The sequence below is a fragment of the Physeter macrocephalus genome, chromosome 15, assembly GCF_002837175.3.
Source record: "Physeter macrocephalus isolate SW-GA chromosome 15, ASM283717v5, whole genome shotgun sequence".
NCBI classification, from domain to species: Eukaryota; Metazoa; Chordata; class Mammalia; order Artiodactyla; family Physeteridae; genus Physeter; species Physeter macrocephalus.
This window is the reverse complement of record NC_041228.1, coordinates 1,612,333-1,627,909: the sequence shown is the minus strand read 5'-3', so window position 1 is coordinate 1,627,909 and position 15,577 is coordinate 1,612,333. Positions and strand designations below refer to the sequence as shown.

At 66.0% G+C, this 15,577-nt stretch overlaps 3 protein-coding genes across 4 annotated transcripts in view; 1 reads left to right on the top strand and 2 right to left on the bottom strand.

Moving 5' to 3' along the window:
• LOC102982910 (maestro heat-like repeat family member 5) overlaps positions 1-1,637 on the top strand; it is a 40,785-nt gene extending 39,148 nt beyond the window's left edge. Inside the window, 2 exon segments of the mRNA XM_055091321.1 lie at positions 485-632; positions 1,190-1,637. Coding sequence (XP_054947296.1) covers positions 485-632; positions 1,190-1,637 — 596 coding nt within the window.
• Positions 1,638-3,482: 1,845 nt separating this feature from the next.
• Positions 3,483-6,292, bottom strand: THEM6 (thioesterase superfamily member 6). 2 transcript variants are annotated; one of them, XM_024129356.1, is made up of 2 exons: positions 5,780-6,292; positions 3,483-3,596 (listed from the first exon to the last, which is right to left on the bottom strand). In XM_024129356.1, the coding sequence occupies exons 1-2, from the start codon at positions 6,290-6,292 to the stop codon at positions 3,483-3,485; spliced, it is 627 nt and encodes a 208-aa protein (XP_023985124.1). The 2 variants fall into 2 exon arrangements, with proteins under 2 accessions (XP_023985124.1, XP_028356037.1); XM_028500236.1 differs by having other exon boundaries at positions 5,939-6,292.
• Positions 6,293-8,960: 2,668 nt separating this feature from the next.
• On the bottom strand, positions 8,961-15,269 carry PSCA (prostate stem cell antigen). Its single transcript, XM_007119124.2, has 3 exons — positions 13,653-15,269; positions 12,516-12,623; positions 8,961-12,238 (listed from the first exon to the last, which is right to left on the bottom strand). The coding sequence occupies exons 1-3, from the start codon at positions 13,702-13,704 to the stop codon at positions 12,024-12,026; spliced, it is 375 nt and encodes a 124-aa protein (XP_007119186.1). The 5' UTR covers positions 13,705-15,269; the 3' UTR covers positions 8,961-12,023.
• Between the last annotated feature and the right edge of the window lie 308 nt (positions 15,270-15,577).

Here is a 15,577-nt window from a genome sequence, read left to right as displayed (position 1 = left end):
TGCGTCTGCCGACACCTCCACCGGGAGCTCAGCGAGGTGGTCTGAGCCCAAGGGGGCCCACCAGGTCCCTGCCCAGCCCGCGGGCCTGGAAACGCCCACCGGCCCTCACCCGCCACGGGAGCTGGGGAGGCCGCGGTGGAGGGGCCTCAGGAGTGGCCAGAGGGTGCCCGGCAGCTGCTCACACCATCTGCGGGCACGTGGGGCCTTAGAGGCAAGGAGCTGGTGCCAGACCGCGCCCATGCCCCACCTCCAGCCATGGGGAAGCTGGTGGGTCACAGAGAACTGCAAAGGGAGGGGAGATGCCCACCAAGGGTTACCAAGGGCTGCTCAACCCACCCCCCCGGCCCACTGGCAAGGGAAAGGAGCAAGGGTCCCTCTTCCGTTACGTTGAAATCGAGAAAAGGAGATGAGGGTGGGGGACGCCACCAATGCCTCGCCAGGAGCTCCGGCGCCCCTCCCCCCCCCCGCCCTGAGTGTCCCGCAGGCAGGTGGCAGGCGGGGGAGGTCATCTGGGGAGCCAGATACCCCACAGACAACACAGTGTTGCGGGGTGCTGGCGCGGACATCCCTGTAGCCGTCGGCCTGTGGGACGTGGGGAGCGTGGCCCAGAGGAGAACCAGTGCCCGGCCCGCGTGCGGGCTGAAAGTCACTTGAATTTCTCAACAAAAGCGGCCGGTCCACGGGATCAGAGTGGGACTCGCCAGAAGAGCCAGGCTGCAGATACACTTCCAAAGCCCCAGCCCTGGCCCCAGGCCCCCTGGTCAACGAGGACCCTCCTCCCCTCTGCTGTTGGCCTGTCCTCCAAACGTGGACCGAGAGCCTCCCCTCCCCCTGCCAGGCTGGGGTGCATCTCCCTGAAGTGGACACAGAGGTCCCCATGCCTCTGGGGCAGCCACATGCAACCCAGATGCCCTTGACCATCCTGAACACCCCTTCTCTCTCTCACACACACACAGTGCCAAGTGGGTCAGACCACGCCCAGGCACCCCCATCCTGCCTCCGCAGCCCCCGCCCCGCTCCAGGGCCCCAGCCAGCCACGTAGGACCACTGGCTGGACCTGCCCGGGCCCAGACCATCTGCGTGCACCATTTCCTATCTGCGGTCCCACCCGGGAACTTGTCCTGTCTGGCAATGCTCAGCTCAGACACCTAACACCATCCCCCAACCTCCCCTGCCCCCGGCCCCTCAGGACCTGTGCAAACACCTCTTACACGAAGAGAAACAGACCTTCTGTGCGGGTGCCCAACTGCCCCCCACGTGGCCACTGGCTCAGGCCAGGCGTGAGGCACGGCCCGTCGGTCCGCAAGGCCCTCAGGCTGCCCGGAAAGGTGGAAAGGGCCGAGGCCCCAGCCGACCAGCCTGGCAGCAAACCGCTGCCCTGCTCCCCGCCTCTCCAGCCCACTGTCCCATCGCTGAATGCCTCTTGCAAGCCCAGCTGCTTCCAGCTGCCCTTCTTTCCCAGGTCCCAGTGCTGGGCCCCCCGGGCACGTGGCCAGAGCACGGACACCACCCACACCTCCATCACTCACCTGCCTCATACCCCAGGGGTCCCACTCCCTGCCCTCTTGCAGCAGCCTGCGGAACAGCCCCTGTGCTCCCCCCCGGTCCCCCACGCATCAAGGCCCACTGACCTCTGAACCCCCTGGCACCCACACCCTGCCCAGTGACCCCAGCAGCCCGGGGGCTGACATCCAGAGTCTGGGGCATGACCTCCCAAGTCCCTGTGGAAAACTGCAGACGAGGAGAGGACCAGGGCCGCAGGGGCTTGGGGCAGCTCCTTTCAGCCCTCGACACCATGTTCTGTGGAACGGGGACAGCATCCCAGCCTGCCAGCGTGGTCCCCAAGCTCACCCAACAAGACCGACAGCCCCCCACGCCAGAAAACACCCCTGGGGGACCAGGGCTTTGGAAATGAGGACTCCCCAGCGAGCTCACGTTTAAGACCCTTTACTCTTGGGCTTTCTTTAAATAAAACAGAAATACTGCAGTGTTCCCACGGTGGCTGTGAGGCAGATGACACTGTGGGGACAGGGGAGGCATGAGGGGTGTGGCTGTGCTCCTGGATCCAGCTGGCAGCGGGTCATGGACTGGGTGGCAAGGGGGCAGTCCTGGGCCCCAGCTGCTCTGGCCTGCCCCGTGGGCCGGAGGGGGCAGCTGCAGGGGCACAGGTGAGCGGGCACCCTGCCCTGGGCAGCCCCCCCCCCGCCCACGGGAAGGCAGCAATCCCACACCCAGAGCCCTGACCTCTGTCCCCAGCCAGCCAGGGACAAGGCCCACCTGCTTTGCCCTCAGCGCTCCTGGAGGCTCTGGGCCAGTGCCTGCTTCCCTCCAGGCCTCCCTTTCCCCAGGTGCAAGGTGGGAGACCGGGCAGCAGTGGGAGCCCTCGGCCGGTGACGCCATCAGGGAGCCCCTCAGCAGCTGCCAGGACAGAGCCACTCAAGCAAAACCAAGAAGACCCTCTCCAGCCTCAGCCCACTGAGGGGAGCAGCTCTCTGCACAGGAAGGAAAAAAGTCAACAGTGGGGCAGAATTTCAGGCAGGGACAGCCCCAGCAGGAGGGCGGACAACCGAGGTGCCGTAGGCCCAGAGAGGGCAGGACCCCCCCACCCCACCAGCGTCCCACAGCACAGTCCTATGGGCACTGACGGGTGCAGATGGGTGAGGGCACCCAGGCAGAACCCCACTCCCCAATCCCTCCTCGGCAGCAGGCCCCAACTAGGACGCCCCCAGCTATGACAGTTCACCACCTCCACTGGAGCCCCTGTGCCATGTGACCTGCACTGGCCCCAGCACACTCTCCAGGGCCACAAGCCTCTGCTGCAGGACCTGCCCCCATCCCAGGAGCCCGGTGGCCAGGCCTCCGTCCTGAGTGCCCTTGGGTCAGTCTGCCTGCCCCCTGGTCTGCCAGACTCTGCCCTGGGCCTCCCCTTCCCTCACTCGCAGCCAGAGTGCTATGCCTTGAAGTGCCGCTCTGATCCTTCCCAGCTCCTTGCCGCGCCCGAATCAGGGCCCCCGGCCCCGGCCCCGGCCCCGGCCGGCCCCGGCCCTGCCTCCAGGACTGCTGGGGCCTCAGGGCAACTCTAGCCAGTCCCCTACTCCAGGCACTCTCCCCCAACTCGACACGTGGACACGGGGCTGCACCTGCTGGGTGGGCCACCCCCAAACCCCGCTGCCCGCATGCCAAGGGCCCTGTGCCTCCCAGTTGCCCATCGTCATTATCCTGAGCGCAGAGCTGGCCTGGGTGCCTGTGTCACCCGCATCCCGTGCTCCGCGTGGGATGGGGCGTAGAGGGGCATCAATAACGGGGGCGGGGGAGGGCCTCGAGCGTGTGAAGGGGGCTGGGCCGGTCCCAAGGCCACTCCAGCTCCGAGAGAGCCCAGCCCGGCCAGCCCATTCTGCGCTCTCTGCCTCCTGGCAGGCGGGGAAGGGTGGGCAGCTGCCCCCAGGTCAAGGCTGGCGGGCAGGGCGGGTGGGCTGTGCTGCTCACTGGTCCTTTACAACATCGCTGAGCCCGCTCTCGGCCCGGAGCAGCTGGCTGCTGGCCTCATTGTAGGCGATCCAGTGCTGCAGGTCGGCTGGCAGCTCAGGGGGCTCCACCTGCAGGAGAAGACAAGGGTGAGAGTCCCACGGGCCACCCGCTGCTGTGGGGACCAGCAGGGCCGGGTGGTGGTGGGGGGACAGCCAGGTTGCTGTCTTCACACCTCTGGACCTCGGCTCACACGGTTCCCCAGCCCCAGCCCCCTCCCTGACACGTCCCAGGCCCCTGCACCGCAGTGCGGGCTCCTCCCCATCCCAGCTCTCAGGGCACCAGCCCCTTATCAGGCCTGTCTCCCCCACTGGGTCACGACTCAGCCCTCTGCACATTCCCAGATCCGAGGCAAAAACCTCTGAGGCCAGCTGGTTGGAGGGGGCGGCAGGAGACGGGAGACCCAGAGCGGCCAGAGGCAGGGCAGGCGATGCAGGGGCAGAAGCGGCGTCGGAGCGGCTCTGCCGGGAGAGCCCAGGACAGGGCCACGCCTGAGGCCCCCTCTCAGCGCGCCAACACGAGCTGGACGCCACCTGCCAGCTCAGCACCGCGTTCCCGCGCCCTCCTGCTCAGCCGCACCAGCCGCCTCCCTGCAAACTCGGCCACCATTCTGTGACGGGGCAAGGGGCTGGGCCAGGCTGGAGGGGTCCGAGGGCTTGCGGGGCTCTCAGGGATGAGGCGGAATGCCCACCCACCTCAGGGCATCAGGGAGGCGGGGCAGAGGTGCTCAGAGCCGAGTCACAGGGTAAGTCTGGGCAGAGCTGGGCCTGGCTCTGCTCAACGTCCAGACCTGGCTCTTGGAAGCATCCTCCTCCCAGCCCAGCTGGAATCACCAGATCCAGACTTGGCTGTAGCCCAGCTCTCCCTGCAAGGCCGTGCTGCCCCACACCAGCCTTTCAGCATGCAGACCTCGGCACCGTGCTCAGCCTGTCCCACACTAAACCCAAGACCGCACCCGGGACCCTCCCGACCCAGGGGCTCAGGCCGCGTGACCCCTGGCCATCTGTGGCCGGGTGTCCCCGCCATGCTACGGTATGGGCCCCCTCGCCTCTCATGTGGGTCTCACCCATCAGCCCACGCCTGACCACCCACCCCTGCAGGAAAGTGGCCCTGGCTCCCTCTCCTCCGCTCCCTGCTCGCAGCTCTCAGCCCGTCGATTTAAAGCCTCGATGGCCATCTCCTCCCAGCCTCCTGACGCATGAAGGGACACGCAGAGCACCTCTGTGGGTGCAGAGTGGGAGGCATCCAGGCCCTTTGGGGGCGTCCCTGACTCAAAGAGACAGAAAACCAGGGGACTGGGCCTGTGGCCCACTGTGCAGCCTCAAGCAGTTCGCGTTGCCCCTCTGAGCCTCAGTTTCCCCACCTCCGATAGAAAGGAAAGGCTAGCCTCTCGTGATTAACATGCGGCTGTGTCCCTCCTCTGCTCCTGTCCAGGGCCAGAGAGGGCAGCACCCTGCCTGAGGGCACCTAGGGGCCCAGGGGGCCCTGGCTTTGGCATGGAGGCTCCAAGCATGTGTTTAGGAACGTGCCTGCAGCAGGAGCCTGCCCCGGCAACCAGCACCGCAGCAGCATCCCCAGGGCCCAGGTGCCATGCTGCAGCAGCGGGCTGTGCTGGGAGGAGCAGGCCCTGGGGAGGGGCCTTGAGCCCCAGGCAGGTGCTGCAGCCTTCTTTTCTCCAACTGGAAAAGGCAGAAGGGCTTGCAGTTCTATACGGCTCAGGGCTCACCCCTAACCCAGGTGATGGTGACACAGCCCCTCAGGTCTAAGCTGGGTGAAGGGGGTCTCAGGTCCTTGAGAACTCCCAGCAACCTCCTCTCACTAACGCCCCAGCCCCCATCTCCCCACCCCACCCCCACCCGGCTTCCATGCTACATTCAGAACCAAGGACCAGTGAGGCCGGCTCCGCACTCCAAGCCACACTCAGACTCTTTGGGAGACGCCTGGTCTGACCTTCCCTGTTCTGGAAGAGGCGCAGCGTGGGGCAGGGAGCCTTGAGAGGTTAATAAGGGATGGCAGGAGGGGAGCATGCTGAGTCCGACTACAGAGAGTTGATGAGGGGACCCTGAGAGGTCCCAAGAAGAATGGCATCAGTGCAGAAGGCCCTGGGTCCAAAGAAAAGGGCTGGAGCGGTACTCGGAAGGACAGGGGCACCCCTAAAGGGGTAGGCGGCAGGCCTTCCCCAGGGGCGGGGGGCAGGGACCAGGAGTCCTCAGGGTCCAGCGGGAGGAGTGCGCTCGGGGCGGGGGACGCTTACCCTGCGCTTGCACAGGTGCTGCACGACGCGCTCCGGCGAGGTGCCCAGCACGTGCTGGCGGGAGCGCAGCAGCGCGCACACGAAGCCGTCGCGCAGGCTGATGAAGCGCGCCTCCAGGTAGAAGGCGCGGTCGTCCCAGCCCAGCAGGCGGGTGCGCACCTCGAACGGCTCGAGCAGACGCAGCGAGCGGCGGTAGCGCGCGCACGAAGCGGCCAGCACGGCGCGCGCCCCGAGCGCGCGCAGAGCCCCAAGCACGCCGCAGCGGGCCAGGTGAGCGGCGCGCGCCACGTCGGCCTCGCGCAGGTAGCGCGCGTTGTTCATGTGCAGCAGCAGGTCCAAGTCCGAGGGCAGCACGCGGCCCGCGTAGCTCTGCTCAGCCAGCAGGTCACGGACGCGGGGCTGCAGCAGGCGCGCGCGCAGTACGGCGCACGGCACGCGCACCAGGTACCAGCCGTCCAGCAGCGCGAAGTAGGCGAGCGCCAGGGCCAGCACCGCCACGAGCAGCCCCAGCATCGCGGCGGCGGCGGCGGGCGCAGGGGTGCTGCGGAGCCCTTGGCGCTGGTGCCGACAGTGCGCGCGGCGCTGCAACCCTGATGCCCCAGCTCTGCCGGCCAGCCTGGGAACCGTTGAGCGCAGCGCGGCCGGAGCGAACCATCTCGCGAGGCTGGCTGAGGGGGGAGACGCGCCGTGCGCGGAGCCCCGCCCCCCGCCCCCCCTCCCCGCTCTCAGTGGTCCGTCCCACCCCCGCCGCCCGCGCCGCTTTTGCTTTCCCCGGAGCGGGCGGGGCACAGGGCGGCGCGCCGAGCACCACAGCGGCACCTGGCGGTGACGCCGCGCGCTGCAGGCGCAGGAGCGTTCCGGGTCTCCCGCAGCGTTGCCCGCCCTCTGGGAGCGCGAGCCCCTCGCGCCTTTCCCTGGCTCTTGAAGACTTGGAGTGACCCCGGAGATTCCGCCCCTGATCTGGGAGGGTCGGAGTCTCCAGCACTTTCACGGCCTAGGCTGTGGAATTTGGCCAGGACACATGGACATAGGCCGGTCCCTAGCGGCGCTGCTTGGAGGCTGCTGGAAACCGACCCTCCTCTACTCCAGAACCACCAGGGGCTGGCTCCCCACTTTCGCAGGGCCACAGCCCCATATGCGGCGGGTTCAGGGAGTATCTCAGTCTGGCCCCAATACACCTTTTCAGTCTCAGCCTGTAACCTCATTACCCCTCCCCCCACATTCACCCCTTCCTCCCCAAAGGTCCTGATAACCGCAACCTCATTTCCAAGTATTCCCACCCTTTGCACTTTTTGAAGAGGGCGCAAATAACGTCCCGGATGGAGAGGGAGGAGTCAGTAAATGTAAATGACTCAGCAATCGATTCAAAGGCCTTGCCTTAGGCACTTGGGACGCCTGGCCTGCGGGACTGCCACGCACAGTAGGTGTCCTGTCCCTCTTTTCTGCAAGGTCGGCAGGGAAGGCCCAGAGAAGGCCCGGCCGGCCTCCAGGCCTCTCCAACGACGGCGTTTGCCAGTGACCCCGGAGGCCGCCTCCTTAGGTCAGTACTGGAGTCCCGGGATGGATGGGTGGGTTTAAGGAGTGATTGCTGGGGTCCCGAGGCTCTGAGAATGCATCTGGCAGCAGCTGGACTGAGGCAACTGGGCTTTCATCCAGTCCACAGCCAGCCTGGGCTCGGGTTGCGGGGTTCTTGAAAGCCCCTGAAGAAGGAGATCCTGGGGTAGCCCTGTTCCACAGTCCACTCTGGGGCTGGGCGGCCTCCCATGCCACGTTCACTGTCAGGGCAGAGGCTGAGGTTTTTGCTTTTCTGGCTTTGCTTCTGGGGCCAGCGGCTGGGCAGAGTGGGGTCTGGGTTTTCCTGGGTCCCTGGAGCTGCTTGGATACTCCCAGGGACAGGGAACTCATTTCCTATCAGGGCAGGCCCAGCTGCCCTAGGAAGCCCTGGCGGTAAGAAGGCCTTTCCCGCACGTTGCTCACGCGTGTCCCTGTAATGCTCTCCCTGCCCTGGCTTGGCTCTGAGCTGTCTGTCCGGGGGTGAGCTAGCTTCTCAGGACGAATAGAAGAATGACATGTTCTTGGAGCCCCCCTTGGCTGCTCCTCTGAGAACACAGCCTCCTTGTCACCCACCTTGTCCCGTCCCCCCAGGGGAGGGCCCCAAAGCTAGAGACCTGGTTCTGGAGATGTCAGTGAAGTTTGGTGAATGAGAATCCAGCCGGGAGCTTATGAGACCCCTGCCCCCAACTTCCTCACAGCCTGTGCTCCCCCCACCGCCCCGCCCACCTGGCTTCCTTCTGAGCTTCTGCTATCCAGGAGGCCACCCAACATCTCACACACACACACACACACACACACACACACACACACACACACACACACTCTGCACATGCTGTTGTCTCTGCCAGGGGACCCTCCCTGCCCCATCTGCCCCTTTCCTGAATCCCGGACTGGGCTAGATCCCCAGAGCCGTGGTCTCACTCCACTTTTACTCACAGATATGATCCGTAGGCAGGGGGTGCTCTCTCCCTGCTGGACCTTGAGGCCAGGAGGCCAGGGCCTGGTCTGTCTCGTTGATTGCCAAATCCCAGGGCCAGCGGGATGCCCGGCGCACCGAGGGCGCTCAAAACGTGAATGCTGTAAGGACCAGCGCCTTCTCTGCCCCCCCTCCCCCACCATCGGGCCGCTTCAGTCCCACACAATGGACGCAGGCATCTCGTGATGGGTCACTGGCAGTTTATTGGGAGGCTGGAAGGAGTCCTGGGCTTGGAACCTCGATCCCTTCCCTCGGCCCTGGCTTGGAGTATCCAGCAGGGTGGAGGAGCAGCGGAGGGGTACTTCTGGGTCCCCTTGGTTCCTCAAGGACTCTCGTGTCTGGGTAGCACCGGGCGTCACCGCCAGAGGCAGTCCCGCAGCCTAAGTTCTAGCGGCTGCCTGCTTGGATTCGAGGCTCCAGACCCAAGACGAGCAGGGGCTCAGGATGCCGCCCGGCAAAACAGGAGCAGCAGTGCGAGTGGCCGGAACGCGGCGGGCAGCCCCTGGACGGGGACCCAACCTCGGCCCCGCCCCGGCCCCGCCCAAGCTCCGCCCAGCCCCGCCCCCGGAGTCGCCCCCGGGCCCCGCCCGGCCCGGCCCGGCCCGGCCCGGCCCGGCCCGGACCCCAGCACAACCCCGCGCGGGGCACGGATCCCGGCGGCAGCAGCTCTGCGGGCCCTTCTGGCCCAGCCCGTCCGCGTTCGAGGGCTCGCGTGGGTCCGCGCACGCCTTGGTCACCACCACAGTGCCACGAAGGGGTAGCCTGCGGGCGGGACAGAACCAGGGTCGCGAGGGCGCAGACCTGTTTGTCCGCAGTGCGAGCTGGGGGGCCGGCCCGTCGTGGACCTGAAACTCAGTTCCGTAAAAAGGGGGCGGTCTCCCTAACAGAGGGTAGCTCTATCGCAGCCCTGGGGGAGACCGACTCGATTATTCCTGTGCTGGGGTTCTTTTCTGGGTGCTGTCTGTCCAGGGCGAGTCCCCGAGCCAGCGTCCCTGGTGAGGCAGGCCTGGGCCCCCAGGGCGTGTGCTCATGTTCAGGCAGCGGGCCACGGTGGTGGTCCAAGCATTGGGCACAGGCGAACTGCTCACCTGAGGGCTGCCCCAACACCCCACAGCTTTTGTGGGGTGGGTGGATGGGGTCCCAGCTCTGTGCCCTGCAGCTGTGGGCGCTTGGGCAAGAACTCTGCCTCTCTTCTGACTCAGGAAGGGCCCCCTGGGGTACTCTAGGACTGCACAGCACCCACTGGAGACCCGCTCTCCTTCCCATCTAGCTTGACTCCCTGCTGCAGCTGGAGTCCAGTGGGGAGGGTGGGGACATCCCCAGGGAGCCAGACCAGTCATCAACCTCAGCCCCGGAGACGGTCCGGCTGCATGGGAGGCGGCAGAGGAGTGCCGGGCCCGTGGTGAGCGCTACGCCATGTCTGCTCTTGTCGTCACCTATTACTATAGATGCGGACAGACCAGGACAGTATCTCTCCCACGGAAGGTGCTCAGCAAGTGGCATCTTAAAAACAAAAACACGTTGGTCTGTCCGGAGCATCACCTCAGCCGCCACGGGGTGTCTAGTCCTTACCAAGGAGAGATAGAGGTTTAAAAAAAAAAAATTGGTTTCCTGAAGAGAGTGTGACCGGGTGTGTAAACTCACAGCATGCTCCTTATTCTTGCACAAGAAGCATCACCATGAGGGTGAAAATGGGGACGGATACCATCCTAGGGCTTGGGGAGAGGGTTCTGCACTTCCTCTTTCTTGCTTTCCCATAGTTTCTGACGATGAAATGGTGTGGGTGGAGCGGGTGGGGATCCCAGTCCAGACCCTGCGTTGGGCCGGCTGAGGGACCCTGGGCTGCCCCTGCAGGTGGCCCCCATGCTGTCCTCACCCTTGGAGAGGCAGAGCCCCCGTCAGCCCTCCATCCTGCAGGAGGGGGAGACTTCTGCCCCGAGGTGCTGGGTCGGGAGCAGAGCAGGCTCCTGCGCCTCCCGGGGCCTGTCCTTGTTCTGGAGGCTCCAGGCTGCGTGACCTCAGGGACGGCTCAGGAGGCAAGAGGAGGCCCCGGGTTACAGGGCGTGGGGAGCGTGGTCAGGCCTCCCACCTGCCGTCTCTCTCCTCTCACGTTGACCCAGAGAATTCAAACCACTGGGGCCCAGGGCACCTCACCTCCACGAGCCTCGGCCCCAGGGCGGAGCACCCCTCCAACAGGGAGGCGCTAAGGTGTGGGTTGTCGTGGGCTCTGAGCGCGGGGGCCTCTGGTCTCCTCTGCCCTCCCGACGTCACCACCCGCAACACTGGGCTGCCTGGGGCTCCCCGTGCCCGGGCCTGGACTCTGGTGAGCGTGGCCCCACCCCACCTGCTGCTGTGCCAACCGGGAGGGTCCCTCCAGGGCCCGGGCTCTAATCCTGCCTCATCTGCCACCCAGCGCCTGGCGCGGGCCGGAAGCACCATCCTGTGCAGGCGGGTCTCGCCCAGGGCCCGGCCCTCCCTGAGCCCTGGCGCCCGAGGGCAGGGGCCAGCTGGGTTTTCAAAAGGACTTTCCCAGGTATGAAAAAGGCCAGGCAGGGGCCATGTCGCCTGGGGCTCCCCCAGGCCTCACCGTTAGTTACCCCGGAAGGAGCCCCAAGCGTGCGATGGGAGCATCCTAGAGAGGGGAGGGGCCCGCGGTCGGGGTTGGGGAACTGGCTCAGCACTGGAGAGAGACCCTCTTGTACAGTTTGAATGTTTTGCTCTGGGTGTGAAGCCCTTACAACAAACAAAATAAGAAATTGAAGAAACAGACAGGGGGGCTGTCCTCAAGCTGAAGGGAGAGGACAGGGCAGGGGTTCTGGCGGCCTCATGCAGCAGCAGCGGCCCCTCCCACCCAGAAATGTCTCCATGCCTTGAAGTCTCTGGGTCAGTCCTCACGGCAGAGATGGGTCCCAGTGAGCATCTGAGGCTCAGAGAGGTTGAGCAACATGTGCGAGGCCACACAGCAAGAGCCGGGAGGCCCCAGGGACGCGGCCTTGCAGCGATGTCCTCCCTTCCAGGAGTCAGACATTTGCTCCTGCCCTGGCCGGAGCCAAGGGCACGGCCACAGCCACAGGCGTGGCCCCAGGTGGCAACCCTTCACAGCCCTGGACCCCAACCTTGATCTCGGCCTGCAGGCATGGAAGAGCGGGCTCTCTGCAACCAAGCCCATGGGCCTTTATTAAGGGCCTACTGTGTGCTGGGGTTGCTGCCCCAGGACCCCCATGAACATGGAGAGCTGGTCCCCCCTCCAAGCTTCATCTCTTGGGGCTCCCAGGACCTCACACCCCTGACCCTAATCCTACTCGGAACGTTTCCTCTCAGCCTTTTCGGGGCCCTCCTGAGAGCCTGCTTCATGCTGGGCGAGGGGGACACCACGGGCAGGACCTGGCTCACCTTGTGGAGGAGGCAGGCAGGGAAGGCTTCCTGGAGGAAGAGGTGCCTGAGTGAAGGTTAAGTGGTGGGTCGGAATATTGGGAAGGGGTCTGATGGGCCATCTGCATGCTGTTCCCCATCACAGAGCGCGGCCTGCCGGGCGGTGGGAGCTGGGCAGGAGTCCTGGAGGGAGCCGGGGGGCTGGAAAGGGCAGAGGGGCATCGCCCGACCTGAGTTAGGGTTCAGAAGGGGCCGTGACTGGACTGGGTGTGTGTGAGGAGTGCCCCCCGGGCCCCTGGGCACCACTGCCCAGCATGGGACACCACAGGGTCCTCCTGGATCCTACAGCTGCCCGGGGCCCCAGAACAGCAGCATGCCAAGAGCGGGGAGCAGCGTCAGGGTGACAACGGCCGGCTGCAGGGCGTGGGCCCCGCTGGCGTTGCACAGGTCGGTAGAGCAGCACGTGACGTTCTTCTCGCCCACGTAGTAGTTCTCTGAGTCCTCCACACAGTGCGAGCTGCAGCCCTTGCTGATGAAGGTCAGGAGATCCACAGCACCTGGGGGAGGCACGTGGGGACCACTGGGCGAGGGCCGGGCCCCGGATACTCACCCACCCAATACAGATGGGAAGCTGAGCATCTGTATTTATGTGTGGACAGGCGAACAAGTGGGCAGGTGGACAGGTGGACAGAAGGGTGGACAGGTCAGCGCAGAGACCCAGTCCCAGGCCCTTTGAGTCCCTGCCAGTGGAGGGGAGGCGCAGGGCTTCTAGGGGATGGGGCAGGGGCAGGGCAGGGGCACAGGGAGGCCTGCGGGGACAGCAGGCCCACTTACGGATGCGCGCGGTCCAGCACTGGGTCTCAGAGTGGCTGCAGTTCTGCACGTGCTGGCAGTCCTCGTTGCTGACCTTGGCCTGGCAGGAGTAACACTGCAGGGCGGTGCCTGCAAGGTGCGGGCGGGTGGAGCTCAGAGGCTGCCCAGCCTGCCCCCCCACTCTGCGGGGGTATGGGGGGAACCTTTCTCATAGGTCACTCAGAGTAGGGAGCACTGTCCGGTGCACAAGAGCCACAAACTGGGGGCCCCTCACAGGGAGGGCGCCACGCCCACCCCCTTGCTTGTAAGGCCGTTTCGATGCCCGCGCTCCTGAGAGGGACACACGCCAGGCGGGTGAGGGCAGGACGGACAGGACCCTTCACACTCCCTCGCAGCCTCCCCGCCCCCCGCCCCGGAGCTGTGAGCCCGTCGGTGCGCCCCTGGCCCGGCCCTGCTCTGCCCCTGGGGGCAGTGGCCCCAGCTGTCATGACGACTAGGTCTCTTCCGGGTAAAACAATGCTGAAGCTGGGACCCACATCACCCCGGCGCGGTGCCAACAGGTGCCCCGCGGCCAGCCTGTGCTCGGGCACCACCGGGATCCCTGCTTTCCAGAAGAGGCAGAGCTGAGGCTCTGAGAGCTTTACTGATCGCCCGGGGCCCGGCGCCGGCCGGGAGGGGCCCCACCAGGCCCGAGTCCGGACTGGAGCGGTGCGGGCCCACAGCCGACCCCTGCGCCCCCATCAGAAGCCGGGGCTGGGCCTGGGGAGAAGGGTCCGGTCACTCTTCCCTCCGTCCCTCTGTGGCCCTTCTTCACTTGAGGCCCTTTGCCCCTGTGCCCCCACCCACCCCACAGGCTCTCGGTGCATCCCTCAGTCTGCCACCCCTCCAGCAGCCAGGCCGGCCCCATGGCGCCAGAGGAGGGCCCCCCGCGCTGCCCCGCCTGCTCCCGCCTCGGGGTATCCTGGCTGCACGAAGAGCTGCCCCAGGGGGACCTGGGTGGGGTCAAAGCCCCTTCTCCCCGCCTCTGCATCGTGTCCTTCCGCCCAGGCTGCCCCCACCTTCCTCTCTGCCCCTCTGGCCTCCCTCGATCATCCCCCCCCCCGCCCCCCGCCCCGGCCCTGCTCCCCCACCCTGCCCCGTGGCCCCCTGTGGTCTCACCTGGCCGCAGGGCCAAGACAGCGGCTAGCAGGGCAAGGAGGGCAGCCTTCATGGTGGCGGGCGGGCAGCGGGGAGCAGACCTTGGGCAGCTTTATATGGCTCTGCTGGCTGGGGTTGGGGGGGTGGCCACCCACTGTCAACACCAGTAGCTTCCTGGTTGCAGGGCCCCAGGGCGGGGCAGGTCCCAATCTCCAGCCCCCACCCTCCCGCTCCCTTTGGCCTTCTTTCTGCTTCGGGAAGGCAGAGCCTGCCCGGGGCAGGGGCCATTTCTCAGCCACCCCAGGACGAGGCCCCAGACCGCTTCTCCACCACCTCAGAGGGGCGGCGAGGCCAGAGGAAGGAGACCGTATTCCCCAGATTCACTCACTCCTTCCGTCTTTGAGGCCAGGTTGAGGGCCCCTCCCTCGGCCCCACTGTGCTGTGTGTGGGAGCCATGCTGACCCCTGTGGCTGAGTCCCACTGGGGTGACAGGCCTTGATCAGACGGCACAATCAGCAGGAAGGAAATGTGGGCTGCAGAGAGGGGGCCTCGGGGGGACCTTCTGAGGAGGCTGCCAGGGCGCGGGGTGTGGAGCACAGCGTATGGCCGGAGCTGCGGGCTTCACCCTCATGACCTTACTCGGTACCCCAGCACACCACGGCACTTCAGTCGCAAGGGAGTCCGGGAAATGCCGTGTCAGCCGCCTCTGCGGGACGAGGAGGTGACAGGAGCTTGGCACTGGGCCAGACATTCTCCATCCAGACCCAGGCCCCCTCTCCACCACCCTGTTTGTGTCCTGGGTCCCATAAGGATCCTATAAAGGCTTCCACTGGCCAAGACCTGAGGGTGAGAGGTTCAGCAGTCAGGCCACCTGTTCTGCCACACCTGACGCCTGGGCCACCATGGCAGCAGCTGCATCCATGTCACCAGCCTTCTCCCGTCACGGCGGCTCCAGCCGGCCTCTGGGACTGGCCCCTCCCCTCATTCCTCTGCACCGGGGAGGGCCAGTGGCTCCTGGCTGCTGTTGCCCTGGGGGCCATGAGTGGTCCCTGTTGCCCTCTCAACCTGACCCTCCCTTTGTGCCCAGTCTCCCTGGGACCCCTTGGAGTGTCGGCCGGGTGGTGGCAGGCACAGGCTGCATCCACTGCCTGCTGGCCCCGGGGTGTGTCTGGGGGCGACGAGCTCCTCCTACAGGGGGAGAGGGCCTTTCATTTCCTCTGATCTTCCTGGCCCTGTGGATGGCCTCGCGGAGCACATCTCACTCCCCTCCTTGATTTACCCCCCAGGAAAGGGCCCAGAGCACGTCAGGGGTGGGAAGGATGTTGCCAGGAGCACTAGGGGAAGGGGCTCCCTGGGCCGGAGGGAAGGCCGAGGAGCAGGTGGATGCCTCGCGGCGGTGGCAGCCCGGGAGCAGGATGGCAGGGCGGCGTGGGCCAGGGGTGCCCTGAGACCCAGCCCTCCCGGGATTCACAGCACTCCTGGGGTCTACCCCGACCCCAGCCCCCAGGCTCCCCCCAAGCCGGCTCTGTCCCTTGGAGCCTGGGGCCCAGACAGGGAGGAACTTGCTCAAGGTCGCATAGAGGTGAGCATGTCCCCTGCACGGGGGCAACTTCCTGGCCCACGCTGCCCGCCTGGTACTTTCTCTCTGAACATGACCCCCCCCCCCGCCCGCCCCCGCAGCTCAGCTGCCTCACGTGGGAAGTAAAATGTTTGTGCCTTCACTGTTCCCCTGTGGGGCTGCCCGCCTGCGCCCCTCCCCCACCCCAGTTCACGGGGAGCTGCGGTGCCCCGGGCTGGGGCCTTTCTTATCTGTTTCGTGTTCAAGGCACCCAGCACCTAGCACCAGCCTGGAGCACTCCTTCTTCAAATATTGACAGTCGCCCGTGTGTTTGTCGATGTGATCTGATATGAAGCGGTTACCGTAAGGCACTGGTTCTCAGGTGGGG